The sequence below is a fragment of the Fistularia commersonii genome, chromosome 8 (genome assembly GCF_037954325.1).
Source record: "Fistularia commersonii isolate RoL2024-O1a breed Wild chromosome 8, RoL_Fcom_v1.0, whole genome shotgun sequence".
NCBI classification, from domain to species: Eukaryota; Metazoa; Chordata; class Actinopteri; order Syngnathiformes; family Fistulariidae; genus Fistularia; species Fistularia commersonii.
Genome location: NC_141291.1, coordinates 517,610 through 535,000, shown reverse-complemented (window position 1 = coordinate 535,000; position 17,391 = coordinate 517,610). Strand labels below are relative to the sequence as shown.

Below are 17,391 nucleotides of genomic sequence, written 5' to 3'. Positions count from 1 at the left end.
CGGCTCTGTGAGCGCGTCAGACCTGGACGTCAAGCACAGCCCCGTCAGGTGCGGAGCTCCATCACACACACACACACACACACACACACACACACACACACACACAGGATGAGGAGTTCGGCTATCAGAGCAAAGCTGATGCTCCTCTGCATCCAGAGGAGCCAGAGGAGGAGCTTCATCTGGTTGGGCTTCCTGGACGCCTCCCTGCTGAGGTGTTCCATGGAGGTCCTGCCTGCACTGGAGGAGCTGCAGCTGAGGAGGACCTCAGATAGGAGGGAGAACATGGATGGATGGATGGATGGATGGATGGATGGTTTGGGTTGTCCATGTTTCCCCTTGGTGTCCCCGTCTGGATGTATTTGTCTCTGCCCATCCATCCATCCATCCATCCATCCATCCCTGTCTATATCTAAACATCTAAACATCCATCCATCCATCATCCATCCATCCATCTATCCATCCATCCATCCATCCATCTAAACATCTAAACATCTAAACATCCATCCATCCATCCATCCCTCCATCCACCTGTCCGTCCTTCCTTCCTTCCCTCTGAGCCTCCTGGTGTTGAGTGTTGATGAACGGGTCGATTACCTTCCATGGACTTTGCGTTAATCCCCCGTTTGGACGTTCGTCGCCTCGTTAATCTTCACGTGGGATTTTCTCGGACAATAAGGAATATTATATCGGTATTTTCTCGGACTTCATCGTCATGACGACGCTCCCCGGAGTGGTGACCTCCGGTGACCCGCGGGAATCTCCACGCCATCCCAGAATCCCACCGCCGTCCCCGAAGAGCCCGCTCGTAAAGCTTCGCCCGAGAGGGGACGCCGCGTCCCCGACCTTGAGGGCGGCGCCGCCGGCGTAACCCCCGGTTACGCCCCGCCCTGCTGAGAGCAGCACTTTGGGCGCCGTTATCTCCTCGCCATTAATCAGGCGAAGGGCCGCGGCCGCCCGCCTGAATTATTGGCAATATTAGAAAAGCAATTAGTAAAGCCTCGGACACACGCCTTTAACAAGGTTACCGTTATGGGGGGGGGCGCACACACACACACACACACACACACACACACACACACAGACAAACCCCTCCACAAACACACATGCACACACACACCCTAACCCCTCCATCTACACACACCAACCCTTCCACAACCCCCACCACACATATACACACACACACACACACACACACACACACACACACACCAACCCCTTCGCACACACACCAACACACCAACCCCTTGGCGCACACATACACACCAACCCTTCCACACAAACACACACCAACCCCTCCACACACATATACACACTCGAACACACACACTAGCCCCTTCAAACACACACCAAACCCCTCCACACACACACACACACACACACACACACACACACCACCTCTCCCAGGCCCTCCTGATGCAGGAAGCTCCATTAATCACACTGATGTATCACAGGAGTCCAACAGGCGAGGAAAACAACAGCACCGGATAACCTGTTGGCTGCAAGCAAACACACACACACACACACGCACACACACACACACACAGACACACACGCACAGACAAACACACACATCAATCATTAACCATCACACTGTACGTTCATCTAATACAGTTCTGAACTGAACTGAACTGAACAGAATATTTCTTTCAAGGCGCCGCAGGCGGGAATTTCAAGCGCTCACAGCAGTTCAGGAGGACGGAGGAGAGAAATAATCCAAAATAGAAGATTAAAAATTAATAATGAACGGTGGCAACAAATATATATGTAAATATTATTATTATTCTTGTTATGAGTTGTTGTAGTGGTATTGTTATTGATGAAGAGATGTCGTTTCAAACAGGGGACTGAAATTATTTTGAAAATAATAATTAGTGTGAAAGATGAAATTGAAAGAAATAAACCGAAGTATTTGTCTTTATTTGATATTCCCTGTGAACATGAGATTGTCAAGAACTGAATTTGATTTCATTTAGTTTTAATACACTCACATTTTGACGTGTGTTTTATCTAATCTTATTATAATGTTTTCATTTTATTGTATTTAAAAACATTTTATTCTGTTAATACTACATTTTAACATTAGAACTACATTTTATTGCATTTATATTTTTCAGGGACATTGATTTTATTTTACTTTTTATTTATTCACTTACATTTTATTTGGTTTATCTGTCATCAAGATTGTATCTAATTACCTTTATGTTTAACTTGACTCAGTTTAACTTATACTTTAATCTGGTACCTTTTTGCTTTTTTATTTACATTTTCAAATTTCATGTATTTTATTGACTTTCATTTTAATAGATATTTTTTATATGCTTTTATGTGATTCTGTGTTATCGACCGGACGGAAAAAGGCACACAGCTAAAACAAAAGTGTGTGTGTGTGTGTGTGTGTGTGTGTGTGTGTGTGTCACCTGCAGGTACACCATCGATCGGCGCACAGACATGGACCGCGTCTTCAACGTGCACGCCGGCAACGGGTCGTTGTTCACGCTGCGAGCGCTGGACAGGGAGGAGAGCGCCTGGCACAACATCTCCATCGTCGCCTCCGAGTTCAGTAAGTACAGCATTTCCACGCGGACGCACTTTTAGATTTATGGAGAAATGCAATGACCTCGGTCACGCCCACAACTGCGCTACAATTATGTAAAAAAAAGAAAATCCGTCTGTTTCAGCTCCCGGGACCCCCTGGAGGGTTGTGAATATATCTAAAATAAATACACTGATAGAGACGTGCATTGGGATCGACGTCGAGAAAAATTAAATGAGAAAATACATCAACACGTCAAACAAAAACTATAAATATAAAGGATAAAATGAGTCAAAGAGGGCTTCATAGAATAAAAAACGAATTAAAAAAACAAATATATTCTCCGGGTGTGCATCAACAGCCCATAATATCCGTGTTTCCTAGACAACCCGCGGCAGACCAGCCGGGTGCCGGTGTTCATCAGGGTGCTGGACGTCAACGACAACGCGCCCACGTTCGCCACCAACTACGAGACCTTTGTGTGTGAGAACGCCAAAGCCAATCAGGTTGGTATGGAAACACACACTTCCTGTTTCCAGGTCCGGCGGCTTTTCAGTGACTTTCAGTCATTTCTTTGTTCGCCTGAATGACACGTCCAGTAAACTGTAAAGTCAATATGAAAAAATAACACAGTGTTATTCTCACAGGATTACTGCTTCTGATCTTTTTATTCTAGAATTGCAAATATTCTACTGATTATTTTTTAAAATGATTTCATCCGGCAGAACAACTTTTCAAAATCTGATAAAACCGCCAGGTTTGATCCCAGATTGAGAAAAATAATAAAAAGCACCAGATTCATCCAGCGGCCATTTGTATGTCTAACCTTAATAACCCATTCATTCCACGCCAATAACCGCGACGTTCCTCCGTCCAAACCACCTCAGTCTGACCTTCTCTGACCTTCTCTCCAACAAATCTAACATGCACCGTCCCTCTGATGGACTCATTCCTGATGCTCTCCATCCTGATCACTCCCTAAGAGAAGCTCAACATCTTCATCTCTGCTGCTTCTTCAAGGCCGCCGTCTCAAAACCACAGCGCGCCGCTGGTCTCAGCACTGTCTTGTTCATTCTGGCTCCCCCTGTTTCTTCTCTTCTCCACCCTCTACGTTGCTATGGACCGTTGACCCAAAGTGCTCCTCCACCTTCTTCATCTCCACTCCCTGAAGTTTCACCGTCCCACTTGGGTTCTTCTCATTCACAAGCATATATTCTGTGTACATGCCTTCGTTCCTCTCCTTTCCAGAGCATACCTCCACCTCTCTAGATGCTCCTCCATCTGTTCCCGGCTCAGATCACAGTGTCATCTGCAAACATCATGGTCCATCATGGTGTCTAACTTCATCTGTCAGCCTGTCCATACGAGAAGGGGCTCAGAGGTGACCCCTGATGGAGTCTCACCTCCACCTTGGACTTCTCTGTCACCTACAGCATACCTCACCAGATCCCTGTGTCACAGCGAGCATACATGTCCCGCACCGGTCTAACGTACCTCTCTGCCACTCCAGACCTCCTCATTCGTAGCATAGTTCCTCTCTTGGCACCTTGTCGTTCGCTTTTCTCGGTCTACAAAGGCACAATGCGGCTCCTCTGATGTGGGAATCAAATAGCAGAAACAGAAAGTGACATTTTCATCGTAGAACAAATCGAACCCCTTTTCAATGTTCATCTTCTGATCTCCACTGAAAAACCATCAGCGTCGGTGGAAGTCGTCTACTTACCGTTTTCCTGTTTCAGAGGATCCAGACCATCAGCGCCACCGACCCGGACGAGCCGCTGGGAGGCCACCGCTTCTTCTTCAGCCTGGCGCAGGAGGTGGCGGGGAAGGCCAACTTCTCCGTCCGAGACAACAAAGGTGACGCCTCGAACCTCAGACGGCGCCCGGCGGCCAACTGGTGCCGTCTGGGACCGATAAATGCAATTAGTTAATTCTTTACAATTAATCACAGCACACTTGAATTTTACTCCTCAACGTCAGTTTTCACAACACAATATACAACAAAATATATATAATCATGAGTCATATTTTTCTTTGATATGACTATGAGATTCTAAATATTAATATCTAAATATTAATAAATATCATACATACGTGCGTATGATAGAAAGAGATTCACTTCTGAATACTTTCTTTTCAAGTGATTTCTTACAGTTTGTCAACAACATGATGCGTGAGGGTTTCTGTTTTTAAACTACTTGCTCATTCGTTAAAATAAATTAGCATTTTTAATCATTTACTATTTTTGAACGAGATAATTATTTTTACATTATTCCTTAATAAGTTGATGTCTGTTCTTCTTTATTCACTCTGATTAACGGACATTATGTTTGTGTCACTAAAATAATAATTGAGCGCAAAGAGAAAGAGGACAATAAATAACAATAAATCATTGCTTAAATAGATTAAAGTTAAAGTTACAAAGGTAATAAAATAGAAATAAAAATGAGTGAATGGATTAAAAAGGACACAAAATGCTTAAATAAACAAATTAATAACAAACAACTAAGTGTTGTATAAATGAATACAGATTACTAAAATAAATTAAAATAAAGGCAGAAGAAAATTAATAAAAGAATGCATATTAAATAAATATATACAATCAAACATATATAATTAGATATGTAAAAAGTCATTGCGGTTAATAAACAAATAATATTATCGAACAATCAAATATATAAATACAATATTGAGAGATTAAATTCAGGTTTATAAATACAAATAATCACGTATTAAATAAATAAAGTTACTTGGAATAATATAAATAAGTACAAAATAAATTGAGTAAATCAAGAAAAAATTTATAGTAATGTATTAATAAATATATCACACGGAATAAATAAAGAAATAGAAACAAAATGTTCAGTTCATAAATTCAGATTACATGGATAAATGGATTATTTGCAATGGATTGATTTGTAGATGGATGGATGGATGGAGGTGTGTATGATTGGAGGTGTGTATGGACAGAAGTGTGTGTGGATGAAGGTGTGTATGGATGGAGGTGTGTATGAATGGAGGTGTGTATGGACGGAGGTGTGTATGGACAGAGGTGTGTATGGACAGAGGTGTGTATGGATGGAGGTGTGTATGGACAGAGGTGTGTATGGATGAAGGTGTGTATGGTTGGAGGTGCATATGAATGGAGAGGTGTATGGATGAAGGTGTGTATGGATGAAGTTGTGTATGGATGAAGGTGTGTATGGATGAAGGTGTGTATGGATGGAGGTGTGTATGGATGGAGGTGTGTATGGATGAAGGTGTGTATGGACAGAAGTGTGTATGGGTGAAGGTGTGTATGGATGGAGTGTGTATGATTGGAGGTGTGTATGGATGGAGGTGTGTATGGATGGAGGTGTGTATGATTGGAGGTGTGTATGGATGGAGGTGTGTATGGACAGAGGTGTGTATGGACAGAGGTGTGTATGGATGGAGTGTGTATGATTGGAGGTGTGTATGGATGAAGGTGTATATGGATGGAGGTGTGTATGATTGGAGGTGTGTATGGATGGAGATATGTATGGATTGAGGTGTGTATGGACAGAGGTGTGTATGGACAGAGGTGTGTATGGATGGAGGTGTGTATGGTTGGAGGTGTATATGAATGGAGATGTGTATGGATGAAGGTGTGTATGGACTGAGGTGTGTATGGACTGAGGTGTGTATGGACGGAGGTGTGTATGGATGGCGGTGTGTATGGAAGGAGGTGTGTTCCTGGGCCGATAACGAGTGTGTGTGTGTCCCTGCAGACAACACGGCGTGGATCCTGACCCGCAGGAACAGCTACAGCAGCCTGCAGCGCAGCGTGCACCAGGTGCCGGTGGTGATCTCCGACGGGGACTTCCCCATGCTGAGCAGCACGAGCACGCTCACCGTCAGGGTGTGCACGTGCGACCGCGAGGGCAACATGAAGCTGTGCAACGCCGAGGCGCTGACGGCCCGTGCGGGCCTGAGCACCGGCGCCCTGGTGGCCATCTTGCTGTGCGTGGTCATCCTGCTGAGTGAGTAACTCGCCGCCGTCCCGTCCCGTCCCGTCTCCGTGGCGACGGCTGATTTATTCCACCCGGACGAAGGTGTTATTGAACTCCCGTCGCGCTCGCAGCCTCGCAGGTGTGAAGCAAACACTTTGGTACCTCGCCGCTAATCTGATTCATCACTTCCTGTCAGCGCATAATTCCGTCGCTGACGTGTTAATTTGATTGGAGCGCCGGAGATCTACCGCCTCCCGCTCGCCGCCCAGGAACATTGTGTCGGCGCTGCCAAAACCCAGCCGCCGCCGCCGCCGCCCGCGGATTTATGTTGGTCGGCGGCGCCTCAGCCGTTGGAGCGTCTCCTGAAGGTCCAGCTGCAAGTCGGTGTCCAACGGGGAAACAAGAACGTCACGCGTTCTTATTTGTCGGAACATTGCAGATCTGGCCGCTCCTCCACAGGTTGAGCTTCATCACGTAAATCCAGCCGCAGCTCGACACTGTCGGGTCGGCAGATCAGAGGAAAAGGTCGACAAAATGATACGGAAATATATAAAATAATTGGGTTAATTATTAGTTGTGAACCAAGCAATTCATCAATCTGGACTAATGGATTAATTGCGTGAAATGAAAGTATCGTCATTTTGTTACTGCTACTTTCGTTTCCCGTGCGACCATCAAGATAAATAGTCCGCCCGCTCCAAACCTGCATCTCCGGGCGTGCACGTGCACGTGCACGTGGACAGCAGTTGCTATGGGAGCTGATGGAGGCTCCGACCCAACATCTGGAGGTCGACTCACGGAATATTCATACGTGTCCAACATCTGAGTCTCACGTCCTGCTGGTTTGAGACTGCAGAGGAAGATTCAAACCAGGGCAGTTCCACTTCCTGTTTGACTTGCATCAACTTCCTGTTTGACTGGGTTCCGCTTCCTGTATGCCACGGTTCTGCTTCCTGTGTTGACTTGCATCAACTTCCTGTTTGACTTGCATCAACTTCCTGCTTGATTGGGTTCCGCTTCCTGTTTGACTTGCTTCTGCTTCCTGTTTGACTTGCATCAACTTCCTGTTTGACTGGGTTCCGCTTCCTGTTTGACTTGCCTCTGCTTCCTGTTTGACTTGCATCAACTTCCTGTTTGACTGGGTTCCGCTTCCTGTTTGACTTGCCTCTGCTTCCTGTTTGACTTGCCTCTGCTTCCTGTTTGACTTGCATCAACTTCCTGTTTGACTTGCATCAACTTCCTGTTTGACTTGCATCAACTTCCTGTTTGACTTGCATCAACTTCCTGTTTGACTGGGTTCCGCTTCCTGTTTGACTTGCTTCTGCTTCCCGTTTGACTTGCTTCCGCTTCCTGTATGACTGGGTTCCGCTTCCTGTTTGACTTGCTTCCGCTTCCTGTTTGACTTGCTTCCGCTTCCTGTTTGACTTGCATCAACTTCCTGTTTGACTGGGTTCCGCTTCCTGTTTGACTTGCTTCTGCTTCCTGTTTGACTTGCATCAACTTCCTGTTTGACTGGGTTCCGCTTCCTGTTTGACTTGCATCAATTTCCTGTATGACTGGGTTCCGCTTCCTGTTTGACTTGCTTCTGCTTCCTGTTTGACTTGCATCAACTTCCTGTTTGACTGGGTTCCGCTTCCTGTTTGACTTGCTTCTGCTTCCTGTTTGACTTGCTTCCGCTTCCTGTATGACTGGGTTCCCCTTCCTGTTTGACTTGCTTCTACTTCCTGTTTGACTTGCATCAACTTCCTGTTTGACTGGGTTCCGCTTCCTGTATGACTGGGTTCCCCTTCCTGTTTGACTTGCTTCTACTTCCTGTTTGACTTGCATCAACTTCCTGTTTGACTGGGTTCCGCTTCCTGTATGACTGGGTTCCCCTTCCTGTTTGACTTGCTTCTACTTCCTGTTTGACTTGCATCAACTTCCTGTTTGACTGGGTTCCGCTTCCTGTGTTGACTTGCATCAACTTCCTGTTTGCCACGGTTCTGCTTCCTGTTTGACTTGCATCAACTTCCTGTTTGCCACGGTTCTGCTTCCCGCTGGACTCGGGCAGGTTCTCCTCAGCCGTCCTCTGCCTGGACGCCTCCTGAGTGTGTCCTCTGTGTCGACCCGCAGTGATCGTGGTTCTGTTCGCCGCCCTGAGGAGGCAGAGGAAGAAGGAGCCGCTCATCATCTCCAAGGAGGACGTGCGGGACAACGTGGTCAGCTACAACGACGAGGGCGGCGGCGAGGAGGACACGCAGGCGTTCGACATCGGCACGCTGCGCAACCCCGAGGCCATCGAGGAGAGCAAGCAGCGGCGGGACATCGTCCCGGAGAGCTTCTACCCGGTCCGCCGGCTGGCGCCGCCTCCGGCCCGGGACAACAACGGCGACGTGAGGGACTTCATCAACCAGCGTCTCCAGGACAACGACGGCGACCCCACGGCGCCGCCCTACGACTCCCTGGCCACCTACGCCTACGAGGGCAGCGGCTCGGTGGCCGAGTCCCTCAGCTCGCTGGAGTCGGTGACCACGGAGGGCGACCAGGACTACAACTACCTGAGCGACTGGGGGCCGCGCTTCAAGAAGCTGGCCGACATGTACGGCGGCGACGGCAGCGACAGGGACTCCTAACCCGCCGCGCGCTGACGGCGCCGGGTCGGACTCCGCCCGCCGCCCCGTCGGTCGCCCCGGCGCCCGGGCGTCGGCTTTGTGTGTCCAGTCGGTGTTCGTCGCGTTTCTTTTTCGAGGGCCGAGCCAACGGAGACTTTGTGAGGAGACCTTTTTTTTTCTAACGTGCGAAGCGGCGCCGGCCGGCGGCGTCCGGGTCCAGAGTAGCTTTTCCCGCTCTCGGATCGGCGGATCCTCCGCCGCCGCCGCCGCCGCGGCTTCAGACGCCGACAGCTGTGTGTTTCTCAGTGTTCCTGCTACGACCGCTGCATATCGTGAGTTCTATCTTAGCTTGTGTTCGTTGGGCGACCCGATCCGACCCGCTGTACAGCTTCTGTTTGATCCTTCCTTCACCCGGGCCGGGGGTCCGGGGGGTCCGGGGGATCCGGGAGGTCCGGGGGATCCGGGGGTCACCGGCGCCTCGCCGCCCCCCCCCCCTCCTCCAAAGGCGGCGACCCGCCTTTGTCACGTCTTTCGCTTAAGACGTTGTAGAACATTGAGGTTTCCGAACCGGAGAGCCTGGAGACGATCGCCGAATGTCCTCTTTCATTTCTTCTCCTCGATGCGGCGAGCAGACCGGCAGAAGCTCCGCCCCTCCACCCTCCTCAACCCTTCCAGGCTCACATAGAAGAACGTGCTGGTGTTTCCTCGCCACGTCAAGGACTTTTACCGCAGAAGAAGCCTGGTGTTCATCCCCCCTCCTGGTGTTCCTGATGAAGAGGGTCGGTACGTTATCTGGTCGGGATCTGGACCGGACCACCGCCGGTTCAGGCGAGATGTTTGTGATGGGAGATGTTGTTGCCTTAAATCGTCCCGAACAGATCTAGATCCCACGTCGTAGATGGTGGCTTACCTGGCCCCGTATTTCCATGGCTTCTGTATTACAAGAATTGCTGCTTCAGGCAGCAGAGTCCAGGACCTGAATCTGGTATCTTAACCCGACGGAAGCCGGTCAGATACCTCCAGGAGGAGGAGGCCCCGCCTTCTCGGCATCTGACGTGCCCTTAGGAAGCAGCGCTCAGCGGTCAGAGGCGTCTCCAACGTCCGGACCATCACTTAAAGGACCATCATATATTTATTTACATTTATTTTTGGGTCATTTTCTCTCGAAAAGAGAAAATCACATCCAGAGCAATCAGATGAGTGGGATTGTCCTGTTCCGGCGCTCCGGCGGCGCCGGGGGCGGGGCTTCACCCGGCGTCCGTGAATGTACGACAGCCAGAGACAGAAACGTGCCAAACCAGCACCAGTGTTTTCCTTGGAGACCCTCCTGTACCTCCCGCCCTTCACCGGGTCAGGACGCCGCCCCGAGCCCCGCCCACATGACCTTCTGCCCGAACGCCCCTGACCTTTGACCCGGTCGGGAGGAGGGCGCGTCACGACGGGAAGAGCCGGCACTCCGGTTAGGACTCCAGACGACCAGCAGCGATTAATACGCCCTGATTGTGAATAAACTGTTCGGAAACCCAAACGTCGGACTCGCGGTGGGAGAAACAATATAAGCTCCGCCCTCTTTGGCTCAAGGCTGGCGGTCATACATGCGGCCGTTCCAACAACAACACAGCATCATGAAATACTTGCCTTTTCATCCCACGTCTCACGAGCCGGCGCCTCCAAGCTCCGGCCCAGAAGGTCCAGAAGGTCCAGAAGGTCCTCACACACCCGTTCCTCCGTTTTCTTCCACTCCCTTGTTTGGTTCACTAGCTTGTGGCCGGAGCCCTCGTCCTGTAAAAACAAAAAAAATAAAATGAAACACCATTCGAGTCCAGCGCGAAGCATCGGACGGGTGGAAAAACCCTCCGCCGAAGGAGAGACGCTTACGAGGATGCGGGTCGGAGGCCGACGCGCCGACAACGGACGCCGCCGCCGCCACGACCTGCAGGCTCCGGCGCCGCGCTCGGCCCGGACGCCGCCGCAGGTTGCCCGTCCTCGGCTCCTTCCAGACTCCATAGATCCGTGGTTGTCCATGTGTAGACGGTCGGCGGCGGGCTGGAGCTCGACGACGGTGTTATGTTGGTGACGATGTGATTGAGCCGTGGAGTTTGTGTCGACGTAGAAACCATTCTGAGGCCGCGGTTGCGTGAAGGAGCCCGACATCACCGGCCGTCCATTAACCTGCTTTGTAAAACGTGATATTTTGTACTGAATATTTATATGACACAATTAAATATCTTTAAAATCAGGCTCTCTGGAAGGCTCCTTCTCCTGGGGGGGGTCCCACTTATCTCCTGTGGTCACAAAGTAAAAGTGTGTCGCACAATGAGGGAGGAAAGATTCACAAACTGTCAGGTTGATGTAAAAATACACTTCATTTCGCCGACGATAGTCTCGTCTCTGTGGCCCAAAATAGCGGAATCCTCCCTAAAAGTCCTAATCCAGTCGCACGATGCCGGCACACACACACACACACACACACACACACACACACACACACACACACACACATAGGTCATTGCGTCGTGATGCAGTGAACCTTCCCATGCCTGCAGCTGCTGGTCCACAACGGTCAGTTCTTCTGCTGGATGATGGAAAAACGTTCCTCCTCTCCTTCCAGATAGATGATACTCACTGTTCAGCATGAAGCCTGTGTGTGTGTGTGTGTGTGTGTGTGTGTGTGTGACATACACTCCCCAGATTAAATGAGTTAAAATCACTCCTAGTTCTTCCTTTCTGCTCTTTCTATCTGTTAGGATTTGAGAATCCCGTCAGATGTAGTTCAGAACCTCCACTCCTCTCACACACTGGTGGTAGAACTCTGGAAGTGAGTGGTTTCTTTTTAGAACTTGTGCTTCAACAACGTATCCTCTTCACGTCCGAAAGAACCCGAGAACTTCCTCAGGCACCTCCTTGCTCCACAGCTTCTCCTCTTAGCTCCGCTGTCTACATGGAAACACCTGGATGGGGGGCGAGCGTGGCCTGCTGTTCCAATCCTCGGAGGTCACCAGGCTCCTCAGCACTAGATCTGAGTGGATGGACCGTTTTGTTTATTTTGGGGGGGTTGATTAGCCTATCTGACAGTCCCACCACATAGGAGGCCAGTGGGATCCAGGAGACGGGCTCCAGAAAGAAGGGAGCCAAAAGTATTCGGATAATGACAGGATGAGTGGCAGATGTGAGGCAGATGGTGACATTGTGAGGAACCTTCCCCGCCTCGGTCTGGCCGGGGCGTCTGCGCGGAGAAGATCAGCACGAAATGGATTTCTCAAACTTTATTTGTAACATGAGCTTCTGCGCTTCAATTCACATTTCACACTCAATTTTAGAAAAAAGGATGTTCTTTTACTGTTTATCCTGAACGAGCGGCTGCTGGACTTCCAAATGAGCCGCCCGTTCCGTCCCGGACCATGCAGACGTTTGGGGGGTTTGAAGGCGTCGCGGATCAGGAGCTCCGCGGCCGTCCCGCCGCCCCCCAGTTCCTCGGCAGCTCCTGGTCCGGCATCTCCGACGGCCCCTGGAAACCAGAGGTGAGCGGAGGCGGAGCCGGGCGGCTTCTTGGTCTCATCCGTTCAAACGTCTTATATAGTTTAAAAATTCCAAGGGATACGGCGAAATAAAACACGGAGACGTCCTCCATAAAGGGGAACGTGAGATGTCCTTTGGACCGGCTTGTCAAAGTCCAGGTGGATCCACCACCTGTCCTGGGAGGAGACCGACCCGAGGAGCTCACCAGACCAGTCTTTTCGGAGTTCCTCTGATGTTCCCCGGTCGGTCGGAGATCCTCCTCCACCTCCCGGTCTCCAACCGGATCTCCGACTCGGCAACATATCAGTTAATGACTCTTTAAAACCAATCACGACTCAATGATCCTGCCGCCGTCTCCCGAGGGGGTTCTTGACGTTGACGAGGGCGTCCTGATTGGCCCGGCGACGGCGGCGCTGTCACTTCCTGCCTTCCTCCGCCTCGTCGCTCTCCTTCTCCTGCCGCTCCCGCTCTCGCCTCATCTCCTTCAGCTCCTGCCTGTACTTCCGCTCAATGAAGCGCTTCTGATGAGCCATCTGCGGGAAGTTATCTGGAGCGAGGGAGGAGAGGGATGGAGAGGGATGGAGAGGGATGGAGAGGGAGGCGAGGAAAGGAAAGGCGAGGCGAGGCGAGGGGTTCGCCGCCAACGACAGGGAGAAAGAGGGGAGACGGAGGAGGATGGAGACAAGGTCAGCTGACAAGCAGGGCGAGGACGACAATCCGGAGCTGGACAGAATCGCCCCGGCAACAGTTTCCATAGCAGAGTGTCACTCTGTCACTTTGGCCAAATGAGCGAAACGTCCGGGCGCGGCGGCGGCGGCGGCGGCGGCGGCACGATCGGGCTTCTTGTTGTGATTTCATTAATGAGGAGGATGTAACAAGGAATTAGACAGGCCTGGTTTGCTCCTCCTCCGGATGCTAATTAAAAGTGAACGGTTCAGAATTGGAATCAACGGCGAGACGGCGCAGAAAACGCAACAATTGGGTTGTTTCGCCGGCCAAAGAGCAGCGACGGGTTGGTTTCCGTTAACGGCGAGACAAAGCTGTACGGCGTCACTGGCCGGACCTTCCAAAGACGCCTGCATCAGAACGGCGCCACAGAAGCGGCCGCGGGATACGGTTGGGAATCTTTGGCGAACCCAGAAGGCCGGCCGCTGCCATCGAGACCCGGCAGAGCTGGACTGCCAGGACCAGAAGACGTCCGCTTTCCATTGGCCGCCGTCAGACGGCGGATGGCGGAGCTGAAACGTACGACTCCAAGTATCTGCTGTGCTAGGCTGGACAAGCTCGAGGGGCCGTACTTCTGGAGACTGGGGTACGCCAGACATGTTACACCAGACATGTTCACCACAGAGGAACCAAGTCATTATGGCTTGCTGAGGAGATGCAGAAGGTGCCCCGGTAGCACCGCTAGCACCGCTAGCACCGCTAGCACCAACCGCCGCTGAACCTCATCACTCGTGGATTCTGACAATCCGGAAGGTTCATCCGGACAAATGGAATTCGCCTTCAGCGTTCCACAGACGACCGCCGCCGGTCTACTTAATATTAACTGAGATACTCCGGATCAGCCGAGCTCCGCCCAGGTAACGGCGAGCACGACTGCTATTCTTAGTCATGGATGATTAGCGCCGCCGCAACCCTCCGTCTGGAAGGCAGTGTTTCCTGGCTGCCGCTCAGGAGGAATCAAGGTTTGGGCGGATCATCTTGAGGAGCGCCGTCCAGCTCTGATCTACGTGGGAAGGATCATCAGACGCCCGGGTCGGGATTCGGATCGATATAAATAAAATCTGACTTGACTTGAGCGCCCCCTGGTGGAATATTGTATTTTTTGAAACTGTATTTAATGCATTGCTTTTTGAATTGTATTTATTCAATTGATGTTACTTCCCTTTATGTGACGCCAACTCCCGGTGGCATATCATTGTCCATTTTATTTTCTAAACTGTTGAAAGATATTTTATTGTTTTTTTTTTTTTTTTATGAAATAAAATGAATTGATTGTGTTTTATTTGCGTGTGTGTCTCCAGATCATCTAAGAGTGTGTTCCAGACCTGCTCCACATGACAACTGGGTGGGGCTTTGGGGCTTTATCCATAAAATGTATGCAAATAAAATCTAGATCAATAAGATCTGACTTGATATTATCTGTTTGCTTCCTGCATGGAGTTGGTGGCGCCATTAGCTTAGCGGAGCTAGTGGCTCCCACCCTGCTGCCAGCGACCTCTCAAACCACCCACACACTGTGTGTGTGTGTGTGTGAGTGTGAGTGTGCGTGTGCAGACGCATCAGCATGGAGAACAACGGATGAGAAAATCAACAGTTTGAAGTGTCCGATGAAGAAGACTGCGGCATCAACGCTTGGACCCGGGAGGAGAGGGCGAACCTCAAGGTGTCCTGTGTGCTTCCACCCTGTGGATGTGTATATAAATACATATTCTGTATATATGAGTATATATGAGGCTGCACCCTTGAGTCGTTTCGACCCTGTTTACAGAGGACGGAGGTTTGGACTCTAGAAGCGTCTGGAACCTGAGTCAGCGCTGGAGCCCGGGCGGCGGCGGCAGCGGCGGCGGCGGCGCGTCACCGCCTCTGCAGCGGCGCTCGGCTCGGCTCGGCCGGGAGATAGCCGACATTATCAGACACAAAACACCCAACAAAAGAACGGAAGGAAAAATCTAATTATGACCGTTGTCTCGGCGGCGGACACGCGGCTGATAATGCGGCGCCGGAGGGGTTTTTTCGGGCCGGCGATTGGACTATCTGCCACGGACGGAGTGTTTTCTAGAAACCTCCGCCGCCCGTCTGCTTTGTGTTTGGGGCCTCGCCGGGGCTGATAAGACCTCGCTCTTGGAGACACATCGGCCCATCGCCTAATTGAAAGGAGGCCTCCTGTCATGTCTTGTGGGGGAAACACTCGTAGAACCAATCGGTAATTTCCTTTTTATCGTTTGAGGAACATTTGAAAACATGGATGAACCTCCCGCCGCAGCGGGTCTCCTCGGATTGGCGAGAAATCCAGCAGGGAGCTGGGCGAAGCTCCGCGGGCTCGAGCTCCTTCCACGGGTCCTCGAACCCTCTCAGGAATAAGGCGGCTTCTTGCTGCTTGGGGACAGCAAAGGAACAAGGGACCACGACCGGGACCTTCTACACTCCTGCTCTGCAGCAGGACAACTGCAAGAACCGACGGAGAACCAGATCGCTCTATTGTCTTCATCCACAAAGACCAGATCCTCGCAAACTCTCCCGCAACAAATAAAAAAGCCGGGGATCCCGGGAGTCTGAGCAGGAGCCGACACTTATTGAACACTTTCAGCCGTCCGTCCCAAGAAAAGCACCTTGGAGAAACGACTTCATCTGCATACTGATGACCTCCGGTTAAAGCGCTAACGCGCTGAGTGTGTTTATCGCCGATGCAGTAATTCCGCTCAAGGACGAAGGTTACGGTCTTGAGACCGGCAGCGGCTCCGCCCCCCCAGCAGCTCGGCGTGGTCCGACACTCACAGCGGCAGCAGCAAGATCAGGCGCCTCTTTGAGGGCACGAGAGCACAAGGACGTCCACCACCTTCCATCCCTCCACCACGGAGTCGTCCACCATCCAGGAGTCGTCCACCCCCATCAGGATGAGGCCGCGGCGAGTCCTTCGAGGAGCCAACGGTGCGTCTCCATGGTGACGCCAATGAAGGCGTTTCTCTGCCACAAAGTGGTCAAACAGAAGACCGGGCAGGAGATCCTGAACGCCAGGCTGATGCCTCCGTCCGGGGGGGAGTCGGAGCGAGCGGGAAGCAGCTCCCTTCTGGCCATGCGTCACCGTGGCTTCGGTGGACGGCAAAGAGCGAGGCTGAGAAAGTCCGTGTCTCCGAGAGAGAGGGAGCGAGTCCTCTCCAGAAGGATGCATGATAAATGCTTCAGCCATTTCCATGTTTTTTTCATGTTGCCTTAAAGCTAATGGCGCGTGATGCGCGGCGCCTCGGGGCCTCGGGGCCGAGGAGCCGAGGAGCCGAGGAGCCGAGGAGCTCCGCCGCCTCCATTTGTTTGCACTCGTGTTCCTGGACGGGCGGCCACACTTAACATTTAATCCCGCCTCGACGGACGCGGGCGGGACGGCGACCGTCAACAGCCGTCAAATCATGAAACGCCAAACCGGGTGAGCCGCCGGCGGATCGCCACGCCGCCGGCGCTGCGGACGGATTTAATGAGCGCCGAATGCGTCCACGACGCTCGTCAGCCAGGAGAAGCCGAGCCGGACGTCCAGGAGAAGGAAGGTTCGGAGCAAAGCGGAGGTCTTACGACCATCTTGGGAGACGCGAGGAGAACCGCTGGAGCTGGAGCCCGACCGGGGACGACACAAGGATCGATGATGGATCACATGACACACGACGAATGTCCTTGATTAGTTTTTGCTGAGAAACGGCGCTGCCGCGCTCCTCGGGCCGAGATCTTCTCCAGGACCGGGTGAGGAGACATGCTCGCGTCACAGCTGGACGCCAACTCTCAGACCACCTTTACATGTTCACCTCAAGAGAAGGAGAGGATCTGGAGGTCGGCCTCAGGCCGACGGTACAGCAAACACCTGCACGACCCCAGAACCTCGAGATATGTGATGCACGGGCGGTGCACCTCTTAGCCCCGCCCCTGCAGCAGGAGGCCCCGCTGAGATTCCAGCAGGGTTCCTTCAAGATGCCTGGAGTCTCCATGTTCTCCTCACGCCCGCTCGGGGTTCCTCAGGTTCTCCAGGTTCCTCCCACATGCAGAGGGTTCACTGGAGACCCGACACGGA

General features: G+C 51.5%; 2 protein-coding genes across 2 annotated transcripts in view; one reads left to right on the top strand and one right to left on the bottom strand.

Moving 5' to 3' along the window:
* The window catches only part of LOC147231576 (cadherin-6-like), a 27,559-nt gene extending 16,951 nt beyond the window's left edge, over positions 1 to 10,608 (top strand). The window contains exons 6-11 of the mRNA XM_086150465.1: positions 1 to 48; positions 2,424 to 2,560; positions 2,918 to 3,039; positions 4,273 to 4,390; positions 6,283 to 6,534; positions 8,617 to 10,608. The exon at positions 1 to 48 is cut by the window's left edge and continues 206 nt beyond it. Coding sequence (XP_086006591.1) covers positions 1 to 48; positions 2,424 to 2,560; positions 2,918 to 3,039; positions 4,273 to 4,390; positions 6,283 to 6,534; positions 8,617 to 9,116 — 1,177 coding nt within the window. The 3' untranslated portion in view covers positions 9,117 to 10,608. The remainder of the gene's footprint in view (positions 49 to 2,423; positions 2,561 to 2,917; positions 3,040 to 4,272; positions 4,391 to 6,282; positions 6,535 to 8,616) is intronic.
* A 1,738-nt stretch (positions 10,609 to 12,346) lies between these two features.
* The window catches only part of drosha (drosha ribonuclease III), a 93,542-nt gene continuing 88,497 nt past the window's right edge, over positions 12,347 to 17,391 (bottom strand). Inside the window, exon 32 of the mRNA XM_086150464.1 lies at positions 12,347 to 13,161. Coding sequence (XP_086006590.1) covers positions 13,031 to 13,161 — 131 coding nt within the window. The 3' untranslated portion in view covers positions 12,347 to 13,030. The remainder of the gene's footprint in view (positions 13,162 to 17,391) is intronic.